The 17390-nt window shown below is 33.7% G+C and overlaps 1 protein-coding gene across 1 annotated transcript; it reads right to left on the bottom strand.

Moving 5' to 3' along the window:
- Window positions 1-13717: 13717 nt before the first annotated feature.
- Window positions 13718-16362, bottom strand: LOC132906125 (uncharacterized). The gene is made up of 2 exons (XM_060957994.1): window positions 15259-16362; window positions 13718-14140 (listed from the first exon to the last, which is right to left on the bottom strand). Exons 1-2 carry the CDS (start codon window positions 16360-16362, stop codon window positions 13994-13996), a joined length of 1251 nt encoding a protein of 416 aa, XP_060813977.1. The 3' UTR covers window positions 13718-13993.
- Between the last annotated feature and the right edge of the window lie 1028 nt (window positions 16363-17390).

Consider the following 17390-nt stretch of genomic DNA (forward strand, 5'->3'; position numbering starts at 1 on the left):
CTTCGAACGAGCAAAAAGATGTTCGATTCTCGGAATATAAATTCTACGATGTATCTTTTTCCATATATTTAAACATTTAATAACAAATTATTTTTTCGCCCATAACAAAGAAAGGCAACTTGTATGAACGATAATATCGTTACATCATAGTATACATTATTATTACTGACATCGTTGTTTGCCACTCGTTTCTCTTAATTATTAAGTTTCATCATAGTAAGGTGGCTTAAGGTGACAGTGAAACGTTGTAAACATTCTTTCAATTTTTAATTACAGAATTTCACAAAATCCTTTTATTATTATTATTATTCGTTAGTATTATTATATTGTAAATTAATATTAAGATAGAATACAATGGTTTCTTTAGAAAAAGATTTATAATTTAAAAAACACCAAAGATTTGATATAGAACATCAAACACTTGTTTAATCACCGTAATATCGTTTCGGGTCACCGACGTTGTAACGTTCAGTTTAGTTTTTTTTTTTTTAGTTTCCCATTCTGCTTTATTCTACTCATTTAGAATAAAAGAGTATAATCTAGTCCAAGAGTAGAGAGCGAAGGTGTCTTTTTTAAGATTAAGTAGATAATAAAAATCACGAAGAACAATCACGAGAAACTTGTACCGAGTGACTGGTTTAGGTATATGTCATAAGAATAGTCATCTATGTATAATTCCGATATAACGAAATTTAGTCAGCGTTCTGAAACGTAGAAAATCGTGAAATAATTACGTGGTTTGTAGCTTGAGACATTCGAGCGACGACCAACCGGCGAACGAAAAAAAGTAGGACACTGTTAAAAGATAAACGTATCTAGATGAACGCGGTGAATGTTAATTAAACAAAGCCTAGTCAGAACTAGTCATGAGTAAGCATACAAATATATATACTATCTCTAGAAAGTGTATGAAAGGAACTTAAAAATGGAGAAGTTTATCAGCGACAAGGGACGAACGATTATTCGTAGACTGCGGATTTTTATGTATTTATTTTATTTTTTATTTCCCTTGAACTAATGTTGCTTTATTAGGAAATAATTATATTTTATCTAAATATTAATTTATGAATAATGTGATAATGATTTAAAGACGTAAAGATACACGTAATATGTGAAAATATATATAAAATATCCGAAGTAGAATATTTATTAAATTCAATTTGTTTAATCGTGTTCGCAAACATGTGAATCTGCATAAATATCCGCAGTCGAATTATCTGTATAGGTAGTTATATCTTCTGATCGTCGTTAATTATGTGTCTGTAACACGATAGTCAACGAATCAGGCGATCGTATGTACATATGTATGCGTTAGATTGTTACAAAGAATTTGTCCGGCTATATCGCGTGATATATTTTTTAACGAATTATTTATACGCTGTTGAAAGCGATTAGAATTAAGTTGTCTTACTTAAATAGTATATAGCGAAGAATATTTTATTTAACCAAAGCTCGATATGCAAGAGCATGTAAGAATTATACCTACGTACTTAGAAGATTAATACGTGGTGCTATAACTCTAACAGCACTCATGATAGCACAACAGGTTGCGTGTTTAAGCGAATCAAAGAGGTTGTCACCTATCAAATTAAAGTAAGCACTTGGTGTTCACATTTTCCTTTTTGTTTATCTATACATGATGTAATAAAAGATCACGATTAAATATGTAAAAATTATCGATAAGACGTACGAAATTTTTGATTGGAAAATCGACAAAATGTTTGTAATAATCTTGTCTGCGATACATGCACATGTATCTATAAATATGTATAATAACGATCCGCGTCCATGTGAACTGAGTATCATCGCACATTTAAGAAACTGCAAGTATAATTGATTGTATGTAACGTAGGCTAGTCACCAGATGTATTTTCTGTTCATATCTGTATATATCAAAATTTCATTTCTCGTAAATATACGAATCTTGAAAGCGAATCTCTGTTTGAAGATTATTCATTCGCATTTCATTTGCGATAATTATTTCTTCCTTCCTTCCTCGAACTTCCTCCTCGATGTACCATTTCTGTTTTACCATTGAATACGATAACTCCAATGAAGATGAGTGTCGATGTTCCTTTAGTTTACGTTACGCGTTTTCATTCGCATCTTAACTTAACTTTCGCTGCTACTGACGCACATGTTGCGTCAACGCAATTATCTACATAATCGTAACATGCATGAAAAACTACCGCGTTCTTGTTCGTTTGCATCGTTTCAACAGAAGATTTAACAAATTTTGAAGATCAAAACAGACGAAACGTGCAACGAACCTCAAGAAATACAGATATTCTTGACAAATACTCCTATTGGTAACATCAAGGCAGAAGTAGCTATCAAGTAATGCAATGAATTACATAGCAATAGATCAACATTTTCATAGTTTTCTGAATATCACTTCCAGGTATTTCAATGGTACGAACAACTTGTACAATTTATAGTATCGATATCGTGTAGGTTGATTTACATTAATGTGAATTACAAGTATCAGCTTGTCCGAAAAGTATCTTTCTTTCGCAAACGTGTTTTTTACAACAGTGCACCTTCGTACAAACGTGAAACCAAGTCTGTGAAATGTCATGGTGTTTATCTCAACAGAACAAAATGGATTGTATGTAATTCGACAAAATAATATAAAACGAAAAACATTGTGCGTCTATTATTTTCTCATAAAACAAAAGAAACTTTTCGGGCAACCTAATACATTTGAAGTATATTACGATAAGTGTATACGCCACGCGACCAAAGATGGGAGAAGATTGCAAATAGGTTTCAAAAACAAACAAATTTCCATCGTTGCATGAATACCATTGATATAAAATCCTGGACTGCTTGTTCATCTAACGATGGATTCTGTCTGCGAATTAAGAGTCACAATATCGAGGATGATTGATTTTCATTGATCCAAAGGAAATTGCGTAAGGATCAACAAAAAAAATATAGATATAGAGTGATCGAAGTCAGTATTGTCCAGGGATGATGCCCTTGGACGTTACTTGGCCCCGTGTGCTGGCATAATGCCTCACCGTAGAATCCATAGAGGGATTGCTGGCTCTGTAATCTGCGCGGTGCCTTTGTGCCGGCTGAATAAGGAGATCTGTCGCGCCCTCGCCGTTCAACAGGGGCCATTAAATCCGTGAAGCTGATTTTTCGAAATTCCCGCTTCCGCGATCGGCTCTTTAAATCGTACGTGAATTCCCCTGTTCTTTTGTACGCGTAATAAGGCTTACGCGTACTGCATCGCGTTCCCAGAAGGTTATCGTTAATTTTTCTCGCGCGGATATTCTTTTTCATTACGTTTTAAGAATCCTGGAAGATTATGAAATTGATATAATAATAAACGCGAATGCTAGAAGAAATTAAGATTTTTTTTTTGTAGAAAAAAAGATACGTGGCCGTTACGAAGCTTTTCACCTTCTTAAGGGGGTGTCCTGAATTAGAATGTTCTACAACAGCGTCTATTTGTGATTTTTTTTAGAAGGGAAAGAAAGAAACGAAGTTATTGAATTTTGAGATATGGTTTTATACATATTTAACGAAAGCAAAAAAATTTTTTTGAAGTAAAAAGAAAATTATAACAGATTTCTAAGCCTATTTCATGGGCTGCAGTTTTCAATCGGTGTGAAAGATCCACCTCGTAATTCTTGATTGAAACAAAGGATCAAAAGGGGATTAAATTATTATATATTTTTCTTCTCGATGAACTAAAAGAAGAGCAGAATATAGTGTGAAATTAAAAATTTTGGCGAGTCTAAAGAAAAAATAAACTTTAAGGTGCTATAACAATTATTTAAATAATCTTTTTGACAAACTCACAAGAACGAAAACTCATGAAATGAAATTTATGAGATGAGATGAAGCTTGAAGTGAAACGTATGAACTATATAATAATTTTGTTTCTTGTTTTTAGTTCATCGAGAAGAAAAATATATAATAATCTAATCCTCTTTTGGTTTTTTGTTTCAGTCAAGAATTACGACGTAGATCTTTCACACCGATTGAAAACCGCAGCCCATGAAATAGGCTTAGAGATCTGTTAGAAGATGTAGGTACTTAGGCAGGTATTTGAGTAAATGGAATCATGAAATTGAAATGGTACAAACGTTAGAAATGAAGATCATTTTTCTAGGAACAAAATGTATTGACGTTTACGAGATTTAACTACCACTTTTCAATTTATCGTAGAGCGATGGAATTAGAATTAAAAGTTAATGTTTGGGAGGATATTTTACTGCTTATAAGCATCTTCAACTTCTTTTGATGCGTACGTCAAGATAAGCCTGCTGACTACAACATCACGTTATAGAAGGTAGCTATCGGTGTGCGGAAAAATGTATTGGATCGTGTTTATGTTTCGTTGAATCCTAAAGGAAACATTTTTCCTATACATACGAAGAAAGTATATGGATAAGTTATGTATAAAAGTCAGTATACTAAAATTATTGATTCATTGAAAATTCATGATTTCCATACGATATACGAAACGATATACAAAGATAAAAGTATTAGTGGAAAAGTGAGAAGGCTTAGAAAATATTCTTGAAACAGTCTTCTAAATATTCTTCGTGTTAAACCACGGGAACTTCTTCTTCGAACCGTGTGAACTTCTGGTAATTACTTTTTCTTATCTTCGGTAACAGCATCTAAATTAATTTAGACGTTCGATGTAAACGAAAGCACAATGTACTTTATCTACATAAAGCTCCCTTTCCTTGGTTCCTCTTTTGGGGGACAAGAATTCGATTTTCTGTGCATTTCTAGCACATTAACGTAGTCAAAGGATCACACCGGTATTCGAGAAGGTCTGTGCCAGTGGAAATGGAAGTATCCACTTACCTATCCTCGGCCTCTGTTCTTGTTTTTCCTCTTTCTATCGTAGATCGATCGATGAAACGGAGAAGAAGCTACGATTCGAGAAAGGTTAGATACACCTCTTCCAAGTATCCGAGTGCGCCACTGCAGTAGCAAGCAATTTCGTAATTTTTCTTTCGTGACTTTGTCATCTTCGCTTTGCTATTCGTCGGGTCGAAATACAATTTCCCCGGCGCGATGGATAAGAAAGCGTTGCCAAAGGAGAGACGAAGACGAGTGCTCTCTTGAGTGTAGCAGCATAGTCCTTTTATCGACGTGTCTTCGAAGAATTTTCAGAATCGCTTTCTCCCGTGGGAAGCTCTCCCTCGCCATGTCACACATATCTATCTCCACACGTGTGATCGTGTGCGCTTATGCGAGCTTGTTCCTATGGTGTTCATGTCGATTCAACAAATTTTTCCAAAAAACCATTTTCTCTCTGTATAGAATGCAGAGGAATTATCTCTCATATATTTTTTATTCATAATAAAATATTGAATAATTGATTTATATAATATAGTATTTTAGTTGAGTTGTTATTTTTTATATATTTTTACGTAAACATGGTATGCATGGTATTTATATTGATCTGACAAAATTCCTGAGAAACCATCTTTCTTTCCATAAAAGATATAACTTAGCAAACACGAAGTTGGCACCCCGCTGGAGGTAGCAACCCACATGCTATATTTATTTTTATTTTATTTTTTTATTACCAATGAGATATAACACTTTACCAAATGTCCTTCAGGACAAATTGTAAAAACCAAAATAAACTAAAAAAAAAACCATCTTTCATTCGTGTTGAGTGAAATTTTGTTAACAAAATTTTATCAAACCCCGAATCATGAAGATCCCATAAGTCAGTTAGTACTGTTATCTTTTATGTATTTTTATGTAAACCTGTTCGCATGGTATTTATACTGATTTGACAAAATTCCTGAGAAACCATCTTTCTTTCGTGTTGAGTGAAATTTTGTAAACTAAATTTTATCAAACGTTGAATCATGAAGATCTCATAAGTCAGTTAGTACAGGCGGAAGAATTGATGTCTAATTGGAAAGAAACGACAATTGCACTCACGCTGCTTTTTGGTAATTTCCAACTCTTAATAAAAGAAAGGACGAAACTTATGAAGTCATAAAACGAATCTATAAATGAAACATTTATAAAACGAAAACTGATGAAATGAAATTTATGAGATGAGATGAAGCTTGAAGTGAAATTTATGAACTATATAATAATTTTGTTTTTCACGTTAATACAATAAAAAGCAAGTTCCATGGACTATTATTAAAAGAGTGAGAGATAAATTAAGAAAAGGAGAAATGAACAAGGCGTTACTATAGAAGCGATGGAGGTCGAGTACTATTTGAAAAATCGTATTTGAGAAACGGTCGTGCAAACAGAAAACGGTGCTTTTATCATTAGGTAAACAATGGCAGCTATAGAGTACGATCCACGATGCCACAATATCGCCTCGATATCCCGTAAACGACAAACATCTGTGGGATAATAACTGTAAAAGCTTTGGGAAAGCACATCTCAGAAATCTCTGCCGCTTCTCGGCACATTGGATTTCTCGGAAGAGAAATTTTCGCCTCGAGCATTCCGAATATCTCCTTGATTCACGTACTCGTCCTACAAATCTGTTATATACGTGCTGTACAATGCTATAGAAAGGATGACGCGTGGAGAAATATTTTGCAATCGTTTTAAAAGCTTATTTCTTTCAACGTTTTCGTTAAATTTTTCTATTTAAAGAAATGATAATTTTGTATAAATAACAAGTTTTTATTTTTTTCCTTCTTTCGAAGGAATTGAAATTTACGTATTTTCCAGTGTGACATTTTGCAATCTAGTAGAATAAAATTACATTTTGGCACACAGTATAGTCACATGATTAAATCAAATTTATTGTAAATCAATCATAAGATGTTTCGTAGTTTAAGAATTGATATGTGTAGTGATCGAATGAGAAAACTATGTAGATCAATCTCATTTTGCATGAAGATTTCGCTAGAAAATATAAATATTATCTGCTTGAATATTTTTTAATCATTACCATAGGAAGAATAAATATCACCGTTTTAAAATTAAAAGTTACAATTCAATTAAACTTTACTTTTACAACGAAACTGCACGCTACTGTACATTGTTCAATAGGTATTTTATTATTTAGATAATGTTGGTCTTCTAAATCAACTTCCATTTTCAAATTACAGTACAATGAATAATAAACTCTGCTTTAGGTTTTTCGTGATATTAAAACAAATATTGGCAAAATTGTTTATATAATTTCGCATTATATTAGCATAGAACAAAATTAAAGATACAACAAACACAAATTGTTTTCTTGAGAAGTCTGGAAAAAATGAAATTTTTTCTTAAAATTTTGTTTTCGCCTGTGAAAAACGATATAAACTCAACGTTAATTTAGTTACGTTTTCATTTGATATTTAGTGGATATTTCTTTATTTTTGATTACTTTTATTAATCTGTTAGACACACTGTCCTCTGATCGATCTAAAGTTTTGTTTCAAATATCCTCCCTCGTGCATTTTATTCTTTTATTATTATATCTTCCATACATGGCTTCTGATCGTAAATATTTCTTGCTAGAATTCCCCATGGATTTTCGATCGGTTGCAGATCAGAACTGAATACCATGGTAATAATTCGGAAATCTTGAAACCATTTTTGTGTAGAGGCGTTCGTAGAAAAGGAGCATCGTTATGTTGGAAAATTGTCTTTTGTCTTCCATTTTAGTTATAAAAGCCATTAATTTGCCATGTTACATGTCCCACGTCTTATTATGTTCAATTCACGCTTTATAAAAACAATTCCACTTAATATATCCAGCCATGACCTGTAGTTTCTTGGAAATATCGAAGAAATAATGCAGAAAATGTGTTTGAGTTTATAATCAAAGAGTGTTTATAAACAAAGCTGTAAGTGCAAAAATAGAAAACTTTTAATTTTGAATTGGAAAATGTTCCACATACCAATGAAAATACCGTGGTATAGAATTTAAGCGCAATTCCCCTTCCTAAATAATATTATAAACGTAATTAATAATGCTAGGAGATAATACTACAACGTCGCCCATATGGAGAAAATTATAGAAAAATAGTTAATTGTTTCTTCGCCTTTGTTTATATCATCTGACTAAACGAATGAAACATAGAATTTTCTTTACAACTGAATTTATTTACAACAGATACATTCTCTTTTTCATGAATTTGGACTACATTAAAGCATAAGCTTTCTTTTCTTCCCGAAAAACTTGTTTTTTGGAATTTTCAGCGCTCTTCGATTACTCACAGCTCTTTAAACAGTAGAATTTTCCTAAAAACTCTAAGAAATTCTTCAAAAATTCTCGAGAGAGATACGCGTATGAACATTCCTTAAAATACCTTAAAATTTGCCATCAAACGAAAAAGGCAACTTGGCTACAGAAAAGTTTAAAATGAAATCAACTGGCGAGAACGAGATTTGTCATTCGCGCGAAATCGCTTTCACGGAGGGCACGCCGGCTTTGGTTTTATTTTATCTCGGGGTATTAGAGCACGATTGCCTCCGAAGCCGAAAATTGCTTTGACCCGACCCCAACCGTGTCTCCGTTCGTCACCAGACTTCATCCATCCTTCGACCATTCTCGAAACATCCCCATGGATCAATTGATTCTCTTCGTAATATTTCTTCGGGATTCGAACTTGCTCCTCTATGGGATATTAACAAAAATCAGGGACCTTTGTATAAGAATCCGTTTGATTCTCTGCAGTTGTTACGCGAAAGTAAATATGAACAGTGTGTCAGCGTCGTTGCTTGTCGTTGCTTTTTTTACCTTCTTTGATAGGCAAATATCATACATTTTTATCTACTTTTGCAAACTTATAATATTCGATACATTGGTTTCATTTATGGTGAAATAAGATGTTCTGAGTTATTTTGAAGAATGCGTTGTGTTGTGTTGTAAAATATCAAACGCATCTAGAAAATAGTATCACTGAATCTGAATCATAAAAGATATAACTTAGAAAAAACGAAGCTGGCACCCCACTGGGGGTAGCCACCCACATGCTATATTTATTTTTATTTTATTTTTTTTTTTTTGACCAATAAGATATAACACTTTACCAAATGTCCATAAGGACAAATTGTAAAAAAAACCAAAATAAAATAAAAAAAAAAAACTGAATCTTAATTTAATATCTACAGCGACTTACTGAAGTATAATACTTGAACACTTTTATGAACATATACATTACTGTCTCTGTTATACGAAACATTGAAAAATCCCATTGCTCTTTTTCACGACACGTAGTTATCATATTGATAAAGTTTGAGAGTATCTACGTGAGAAATAAGAAGTAAGAAAATGTTTATTGGAACTACATATATATGTTGCGAAGATCAGAAATGTATTTAAACGATCAATTAAATATTTCTTACAATAATAAACCTCAGTTCTAATTTTAAGAATAAGGATCTAAGACAATCGTTCATACGTATGTATTAAATAAATGTTCTGTAATTTATACATATATATATATTAGGTCGTCCGAAAAGTTTCTTTCGTTTTATAAGGAAATGTTGGATGCACAAGATTTTCCGTGTTATATTATTTTATCGAATTATGTATGATCCATTTTGTTCTATCAAACTAAAGATCACAACGTTCGACAGATTAAGTTTCGTGTTTGTATAAAGATGCGTTGTAAAAGACGTGTCTATAAGAGAAAGACACTTTCCGGACAACCTAATATATATATATGTTGGATCATCTTTGGAAAACGAGGCATGTGATGAGTTTTGCTGCGAGTTGTCCATAGTTGTCTTATACCAGATGATGTTTGTTTATGGGAATGTATTACAAAAGTTAACAAGTGATATCGATGATTGAGTGATCGAGATGTCCATGACGATGAATTTAGGTTCCATAACGAATACCCGGTCAACGGGATGACGATTGCTATTAGGAACTCGATGTACGTGTTCACTGGGCTAGTCGAACTTATTGGATTGCAACTCAGTCCAAGTAGAACTGTCCTTATATAATCCTTTCCGTATTCCTCAGGTCAATCCCTGTTTTTAAGGAGAGTTATTTAATTACTTTATACCTCTGTTAGGTACACGTCCCTCTCGTGACCGTGGCTATGTTCAGTGACCCATTATGTCACTTTGAGCCCAAGCCCACTGTCATAAATCTCGGATAATCATAATTGACTTAACTCATAAACAGCTATTTCTCAGTTTTATCGTTTAAGTACGACTATAATAAAAAGTCTGGACTATAGTATTCAGGATCTTCCCAAATATTCCGAAAAAAAGGCTCCGGCGTCCCTTCATCTCCGATATATATATGTACATTTTCATATTGGTTGTAATTTATATATAAATATAATGTAATTAAATTTCAGAAAGTGTTGTATAATACAAGTAAAATAATAGTCAGACAAATCTTCTACTTCTAAATGTGCATATATTCTTCTGAATTTATCTATCACAATGAATTTATCTGATAATTATTCAAAACAATAGATGATACATAATACATAAACCGGGTAAAATTCTCATATTCATTGGCAGGGTACGCATACATATAGACCTACGTTAAATAGCAAGCGTTCCCAATGAACTTGTGGCTGGGTATAGGGATGACGAGGACGTCGAAGATCTCCAGTGTGTCCTACATAGCGGATCTGAGATTACCGTGATATTTATTTCTCCCTTTGTATAGACTCTCTCGCTGCGACAGAACGAACCGGTGTGGGCATATATACCTATATCAAAGAACTCTCGGGAATTAGATATCGTAGACTCGGTGTAAGATGCTTTTCCACGGCTGATCCTCCTTTACGTGAATGCGGATTTCTCCGATGCTTGAATCCAACCGTCGTTCTACCCTAACCACCCCACCTTCTTCCAGTTCTTTTCTTCCCTTCTCTGTCTCTTTCGACCCGCCACCAAGCGTACTCCGGTAATTATGCTCCTTTCGATCGTGATTTTGATTAAACCACCACATAGGCTAAATGGTCTGGTTACCGTTGCTTTTGCAGTTTCGTGGATAGCGAATTCATTTTTGAGAAATTTAAGGAGACTAAATTTAAGAAGACACCGGATTACAGGGTTTGTTTTACGCATAAAAAATGTAACGACGTCTATACATACTAATTTTTCATGTAATAAGAGCATCGTTGGAAACCTAACGCTTGCGTTCTTAGTGCACAGCCATTAATCTCCTGCACTTTTTAATAATAAATAGTAAATAAAAAATATAGAATAAGATTGTCGAAGAGAGGCGATACGCTTTCGAGAAAATGAAACTAAAAAATAAGAAGTAATTAATATTAGAGTGTCCAAGTATTAATCCAAAGTGTAAGTATTAATCTTTGAACACATGTATCTTTATGTATGTTATCTTTACCTTTCGAATTATCTAACTTTGAACTTAACATTTAATTATCTAGCGCTGGAAATGTGTCTGAGAATTCATGAAGTGGAACCTCCTTGCATGGTAATTTATTAATTAAGCAAAAGCTTCAACTTGTAACCACATAATATCCATCAGGCATCTGCTACATGAATGTCGAAAATGTAGAACCCAAAGACTCGAGTACAAATTGAATGCAAACTCCGCCATGATATCAAAGGACCACATCACAGACATTCTAAATTACCCCAAAGAAATTGAGTTCTACCACAAAATCTAATTTAAGAATAACGAGGCGAGATGGTCGCTAATGACTCAGGTGCCAATGCGACATAAAGCCGAAATAAAAAAGAAATGTATCTGTCAAAGATATTAATAAATTGGCAAGTTACAAATTCTAATAATTGAAGATTATAGACCTTGATTCTACAGTCGTACAATTTCACGTCAAATAAGATAATTTGAAACTTAACAAATTGCATTCGATTTATCGCCAAAAACATTGCTATCATTCAAACGCTACTACAAACACATGCAAATGTTAGTACAGGACATTATACTGGATCTTTCGATTAGACACTTCATACGCTCTCTAAACTAGCCAAATTCTGACATTATTCAATCCACCTTGCACATATCATAAAAGATATAACTTAGAAAACAAGAAGCTGGCACCCCGTTGGGGGTAGCCACCCACATGCTATATTTATTTTATTTTATTTTTTTATTTACCAATGAGATATAAAAATGTAAAATGTTGTTAATGATATTAATTTAGTCATGCAAGGGGGTTCAGTAGGTCATAACCAAATATCTGTAACTTTTCTTCATTCTACGCAACCGTACTCGCAATGATCTCTCTTTGGCATCGAGAGAATCGTGAAACAATTTAAATACGTCAAGACAGTTTTGTATCATGAGAATCAAGAAAGACATAGACCGGAAGTGAAAGAGACGAAGAGATTGTGGACGCGTTCCGGTGAAAGGAACGGAAAGTAATTTCCAGGAAATGACCAGCGTTCAGTATCCAAAGCGAGATTTCTTTTGATCGGTAGCATCGTTCAGTAGCAACGTCAGTTTTTCCAACAGACTTTTCCGGACCCTTCGTTTAATAGAGAATTGGTTGCCCCGTTGTCTATTGATGTTGGGCTACTGATACACAGAAAGATTGAGAAGAGAAAGACGTCGTAGTCTTGTACCTTGTCGACACGACAGAGAACGTGGAAAAGGCCAGTTCTGTCCCGTCTGTTGGTCGTTTATGCATTTCCGCTCGGCTGGCTATCGAGTGCTCTCTCGTTTCGTCGCCTTGCCCTCAAAGGAAACCACATTACAAAGACGGTCAGCCTCGTCTAATGATGTGGTCGAACTTCTGTTGGACCAGTCTAGAATCGACGTGTCTCTACATTTTCATTGTTGCCGCGTCTCCGAGCACTTTGACTTTTCACACTTCTCTCACTTAGCGTCCTTTCATGGAACTCTGCTCTTTTGTTGTTCTGTTTGCTTATTTGCGTGCTGCAAGGAATATTTGAAGGGTCATAAAGCGTCAATACGTAAAAGTAATATTTATCTTTGTTGACCAGATGGGTTATGGTTATTCGATTCATGAGGTTCAATATCAATTGATCGATAGTAATGATTAGACTAGTTGTTGTGTATTCTCATGCATGTATATATGTCTTACGCTTCCTTTCAGCGTGGATTATGTCCGTAAAGATCATGTAAGTCGGTAGCAAGGAAAGGTAAGGGAGAAAGTATACTAAATTGTGTCTAATAGATGATTACGTTTAAATCTCCTAACATCCCATCTAACTTAAACGTAATAATTAAATCAGATACAATTCATTTCCTTATGTGCAAGGTTTTTTTTTTATTTTATTTTGGTTTTTACAATTTGTCCTGAAAGACATTTGGTAAAGTGTTATATCTCATTGGTAAATAAATAAAATAAAATAAATATAGCATGTGGGTGACTACCCTCAACGGGGTGCCAGCTTCTTGTTTTCTAAGTTATATCTTTTATGATATATGCAAGGTGGATTGAATAATGTCAGAATTTGGCTAGTTTAGAGAGCGTATGAAGTGTCTAATCGAAAGATCCAGTATACTGTCCTGTACTATTGGGATTGCCATTTGAGTAGGTATGTCCGTATTTCGTACTAGTCCGAGTTCGTCGTTTGTCTATGAGGCTTTGAACTGAGGCTATTTCTTCGATATTAACTTTTGAGGCACGAAATGACGCAAGCATAAGTACAAATGGGCTTAATTATATATAATAATTAATATATATAATAAAAAACAACGAGATATATTTATGAAATGTGATAACTGTGCGATCGATGATCAGCGGATTTTTATGCAAATTCACATTTCTATGAATATAATTAAAGCTAGATAGGAAATTGTTTTATTTACTAAATATTACAGACACTACTATACTCTGAATATTTCATACTATTTTGTAAACTGTTCGCATTCTGCGTACTTTTTCACTTTCGAACTTCTCATAAATACATAAAAATTTGCGGTTTAGAATAAAAATCTTTATAATAAGAAGCTTTTACCAATGTTATATACTAATCTAGAATACTAACTTTGGTTAGTAACAAGTTCTGCGACTCAACAAAGCTAGTTGAAATAATTGGAGGTTGGTAATTTTGTATCTTCAAATTGTGCTTTAAGGCGTGATACTTGGTCCGATTTCTTAGAAAACTATAAGTGATCGATTTCGGAATCAGAGAAGGAGAACAAGGGTGGCGTGGAGCTACTTATAACCCAATCATCGTCGTTCAGCCGCGGAGAAGATTCGAATTTGCTGGTAGAGCTTCGTTTTAAAATGGATTCTGATACCCTCTGTGCCTGTTGTTTTATCAGGTATTAATTATACAGGGTGTCCATGTCCTTCTTTCGGTCATACGTTGTCAATATATTCTATAGGTCGAATTAGGAAAAAATGTCATATAAAAATATTTCATTAAAAGCATTGTTAAAGAAGAAAAAAAAAGAAGATAAATAAAATGGGCGGTAACGAACGTACGTTACTACAGAGCAACGCATGAATAGGTCAGGAATGTTCAACGGGTAATAAATGAAAACTTCAAATAGTAATAAATTCAATTTTGTATCACTGTCAATCTTATATTGACAGGAACGATGAACATTTTAAAATGGAATTTTAGTTGGAGTTACAGAAATATACAATAGCTTCTGAATACTACCAAATGTAAATATTCCTAATCTATTTTTTGTTACAACTCTTTAACAATGCTTTCAATGACATATTTTTATGACATTTTTTTTCTTATCTTGATCTATGGAATATACTGACAATGTATAGCCGGAGGAAATTGGGATTCTTTCTCGAAACTATATCGAAAATCTATATTGGATAATACATTTTTTCATAGGATTACATGACTAGAAATTTGAATTATTTTTAGAATTCACCTTTTCGATAGATTTGTAAGTACGTATAGTATTGTTCATAATTAATATATGATACAATGAATATTAGTTCCATTAGTTTCATAATGAATATTTGTTCTATTTCCAAATTCTATTTTATATACGATCGAGCATTCCAATTAAAAAAAATGATGAATTTTGATACGGATTTAAAATTCATAAAATTTTACAAAATTTAATTCTCTTATTTCAAGGATGTATATTTCGCTCAAAATAAATATAATACACAATATAAATTCTATAAATAATATTCTTACAAATATCGAAACATTTCTTAACATACATAAAATACTGCGGTTCTATGATTTGTTTAATTCTAACATCAAATTTCACAATACTATACGTATGCAAATCATGTGTGTTCCAAATTAAGCCAAGTTATCCAACTCAAACTTTCTCATAGCTTTGGAACTATCACTTAAAGAATTGTACAGACTATTATATAATCCTACGATCAATCTCATTTTTCAATTTAAATATCCGCATCCAATATTAAAAACCTCTAGACATACTTGTTGCCTATTCTTCCGTCGTTTATTCGTCTGCCTATGTCTCGTAGAATTTTCCATCTTTCTCAATTTCGTCTTCGCCTTTCTCTCACTTAGAATCAGATTCTCCGTGAACTCTTTTATCACAACATCGATTCTTCGATTAAGCGAGTCATCCGAATAACTGCTGTCTGTGTCAAAATCGTAAGTAGGCAGCAAATCCACTTTTCTCACATAACCTTTCCACTTCTGTCTAACCTTCTTCTCGCTTTCCTCGTTAGGTCGTTCGTTCGACGTAATTCGAAACTGATCACGTGAACAATCAGTTAAGGTTCCAAAATCTAGAGATTCGGTGATCAATTTAGACGAATTCGAAAAGTTTGGCGTTGAGTTCCGTTGGTAACAGCACACAGTGTAGGAATCCATTGGAATGTGATCGAAAAATTCCCTAGTGTCTTGGAACATGTCGTCTTTGAACGAAACGTCGTTTGAAAAACAATTGTCGTGGGACGATTGCAACTTTGATAAAGAAATGTCCCTAGCGGAGCAATACTCGATCGACGAGCTTGGACTGCATTCTTGTTCTCTTAACGAGCTGTGATTGCAATTCAAGTTCGAATTTGCGAAACGGAATTTATGAATGGAAGATGTACAGTTTCGGGAAGTTTGTACCGACTGTACTTGCTTCGTTTTTTGGTGCTTCGTTGCCGACGCTGTTACCAGTATAGATTTCGGTTCGTTGGAGTAAATATTATGTAACGTGTATTGATAGTAATCATAGTGATTCATAGTAGCTTCTGTAGAAGGTTGATCTATTTCTAAAATATCATTTGAATCTTCTGCGTCGTGGTAAAGATCGTCATCGTGAAGCGAAAAATAATCATCATAGTCTTCTTCCAATCGTTTCTTCACGTTTCCAAGGATCATCACTTCGGAAGTTTTATCTTCGACCAAATAATTGTTCGATTTCCATGACACGTTTGAAGTTTCTGGTGAATTTACATTGGATTCAATGGAAACAGAATTTTCAAGTATAATTCTATCTTCGTCTTCTACACGGTCTGTACTATCTATAAAATACGTGTCGTTGCAAGCTATCGATTTAGATATATCGACATCGTTCTCCATCCTGTTATTCAACGTTCTTTGAAGATCATACGTTTTGTTTTCGATTAGGGCTTCTTTTCTCCTACTATACTTTTGCAGTATTTTCGTTAGATTATCGCTGGCGAAATTTTTCACGCTGCTACTATCGAAGAAAGTTTCTGATAACAAATTAATATTTTTAATCGTTCCGTGTCTTTTAAGTTTGACAAATTTACTTTCTTTTCCACGAATTCTCCATAAATTCTCTGTATCGTATTTTCTCGGTCTTTTGTCTGTTGTGTTGCTTCTGTGTTTTGTCGATGCTATTTTCTTCATATACCGAGTTCCTAGCAATTCTAAATTTGTCTTACTCCTTTCGCTATCGAAATTCGCGCGGTCAGTCGCAAAGATTGTCTTAATGTCTTTAGAAGACGATGTCTTCGTTGAAGTATAATTTTCTTTTTGATTATGTTTAACATGCTTTTCCGATTCTATAGTTTTTAGATACGATTTGTCCGTTTGGCAACAAACATTTTTCTTTGACTTTACGATTTGATTATTATAAGGCCTGTTATATATGGTATGACGAGAATTGTATTCGCTTTTCGATACGAATTTAGTAGATTTTGTCACCGTACTATCTGATTGTCTGTCATCGATTTTATCAGCAACGAACGTATTATCGTTACAAGCATCTTTTTTCTTCTTTGTGTTTTCTATAAATTGGCACTGATCGATGCGCTCATTGTCGCATGGCTCTTGTTTGCAAGAATGTCTCTCCGAAAAATTGCAATTGTGAAATACCTCACAGTCGTGTGGTGAATGTACATGTGTGCAATGTAGTGTTGTATGATTCGAAATGTGGGTACAGTAAAAGACCGCCTTGTAAGAAAAGCAGAAAACACACAACGGATTATTACCAATTACGTTGGGACTGGTTTTCCATGAAATGCTTTGATATCTGCAAATGCTTTTAATTTAAATCATTTAATTGTTAAACAGTAGAAATTTTAGTTATTTAATCGTATTAGGTAAAATAATAATAATTTCGCTCTATGAATAGTTCGTTA

This window comes from Bombus pascuorum, chromosome 4 (genome assembly GCF_905332965.1).
Source record: "Bombus pascuorum chromosome 4, iyBomPasc1.1, whole genome shotgun sequence".
NCBI lineage: Eukaryota > Metazoa > Arthropoda > Insecta > Hymenoptera > Apidae > Bombus > Bombus pascuorum.

Bases quoted from the DNA above. Each gene is read 5' to 3' on its own strand.
- LOC132906125 (XM_060957994.1), bottom strand. From the start codon at position 16,362: ATGGAGAACGATGTCGATATATCTAAATCGATAGCTTGCAACGACACG. The intron at 14,141-15,258 runs GTATGTCTAGAG...ATAAAACAACAG, and splicing joins GACGGAAGAATAGGCAACAA to GCACAGAGGGTATCAGAATC.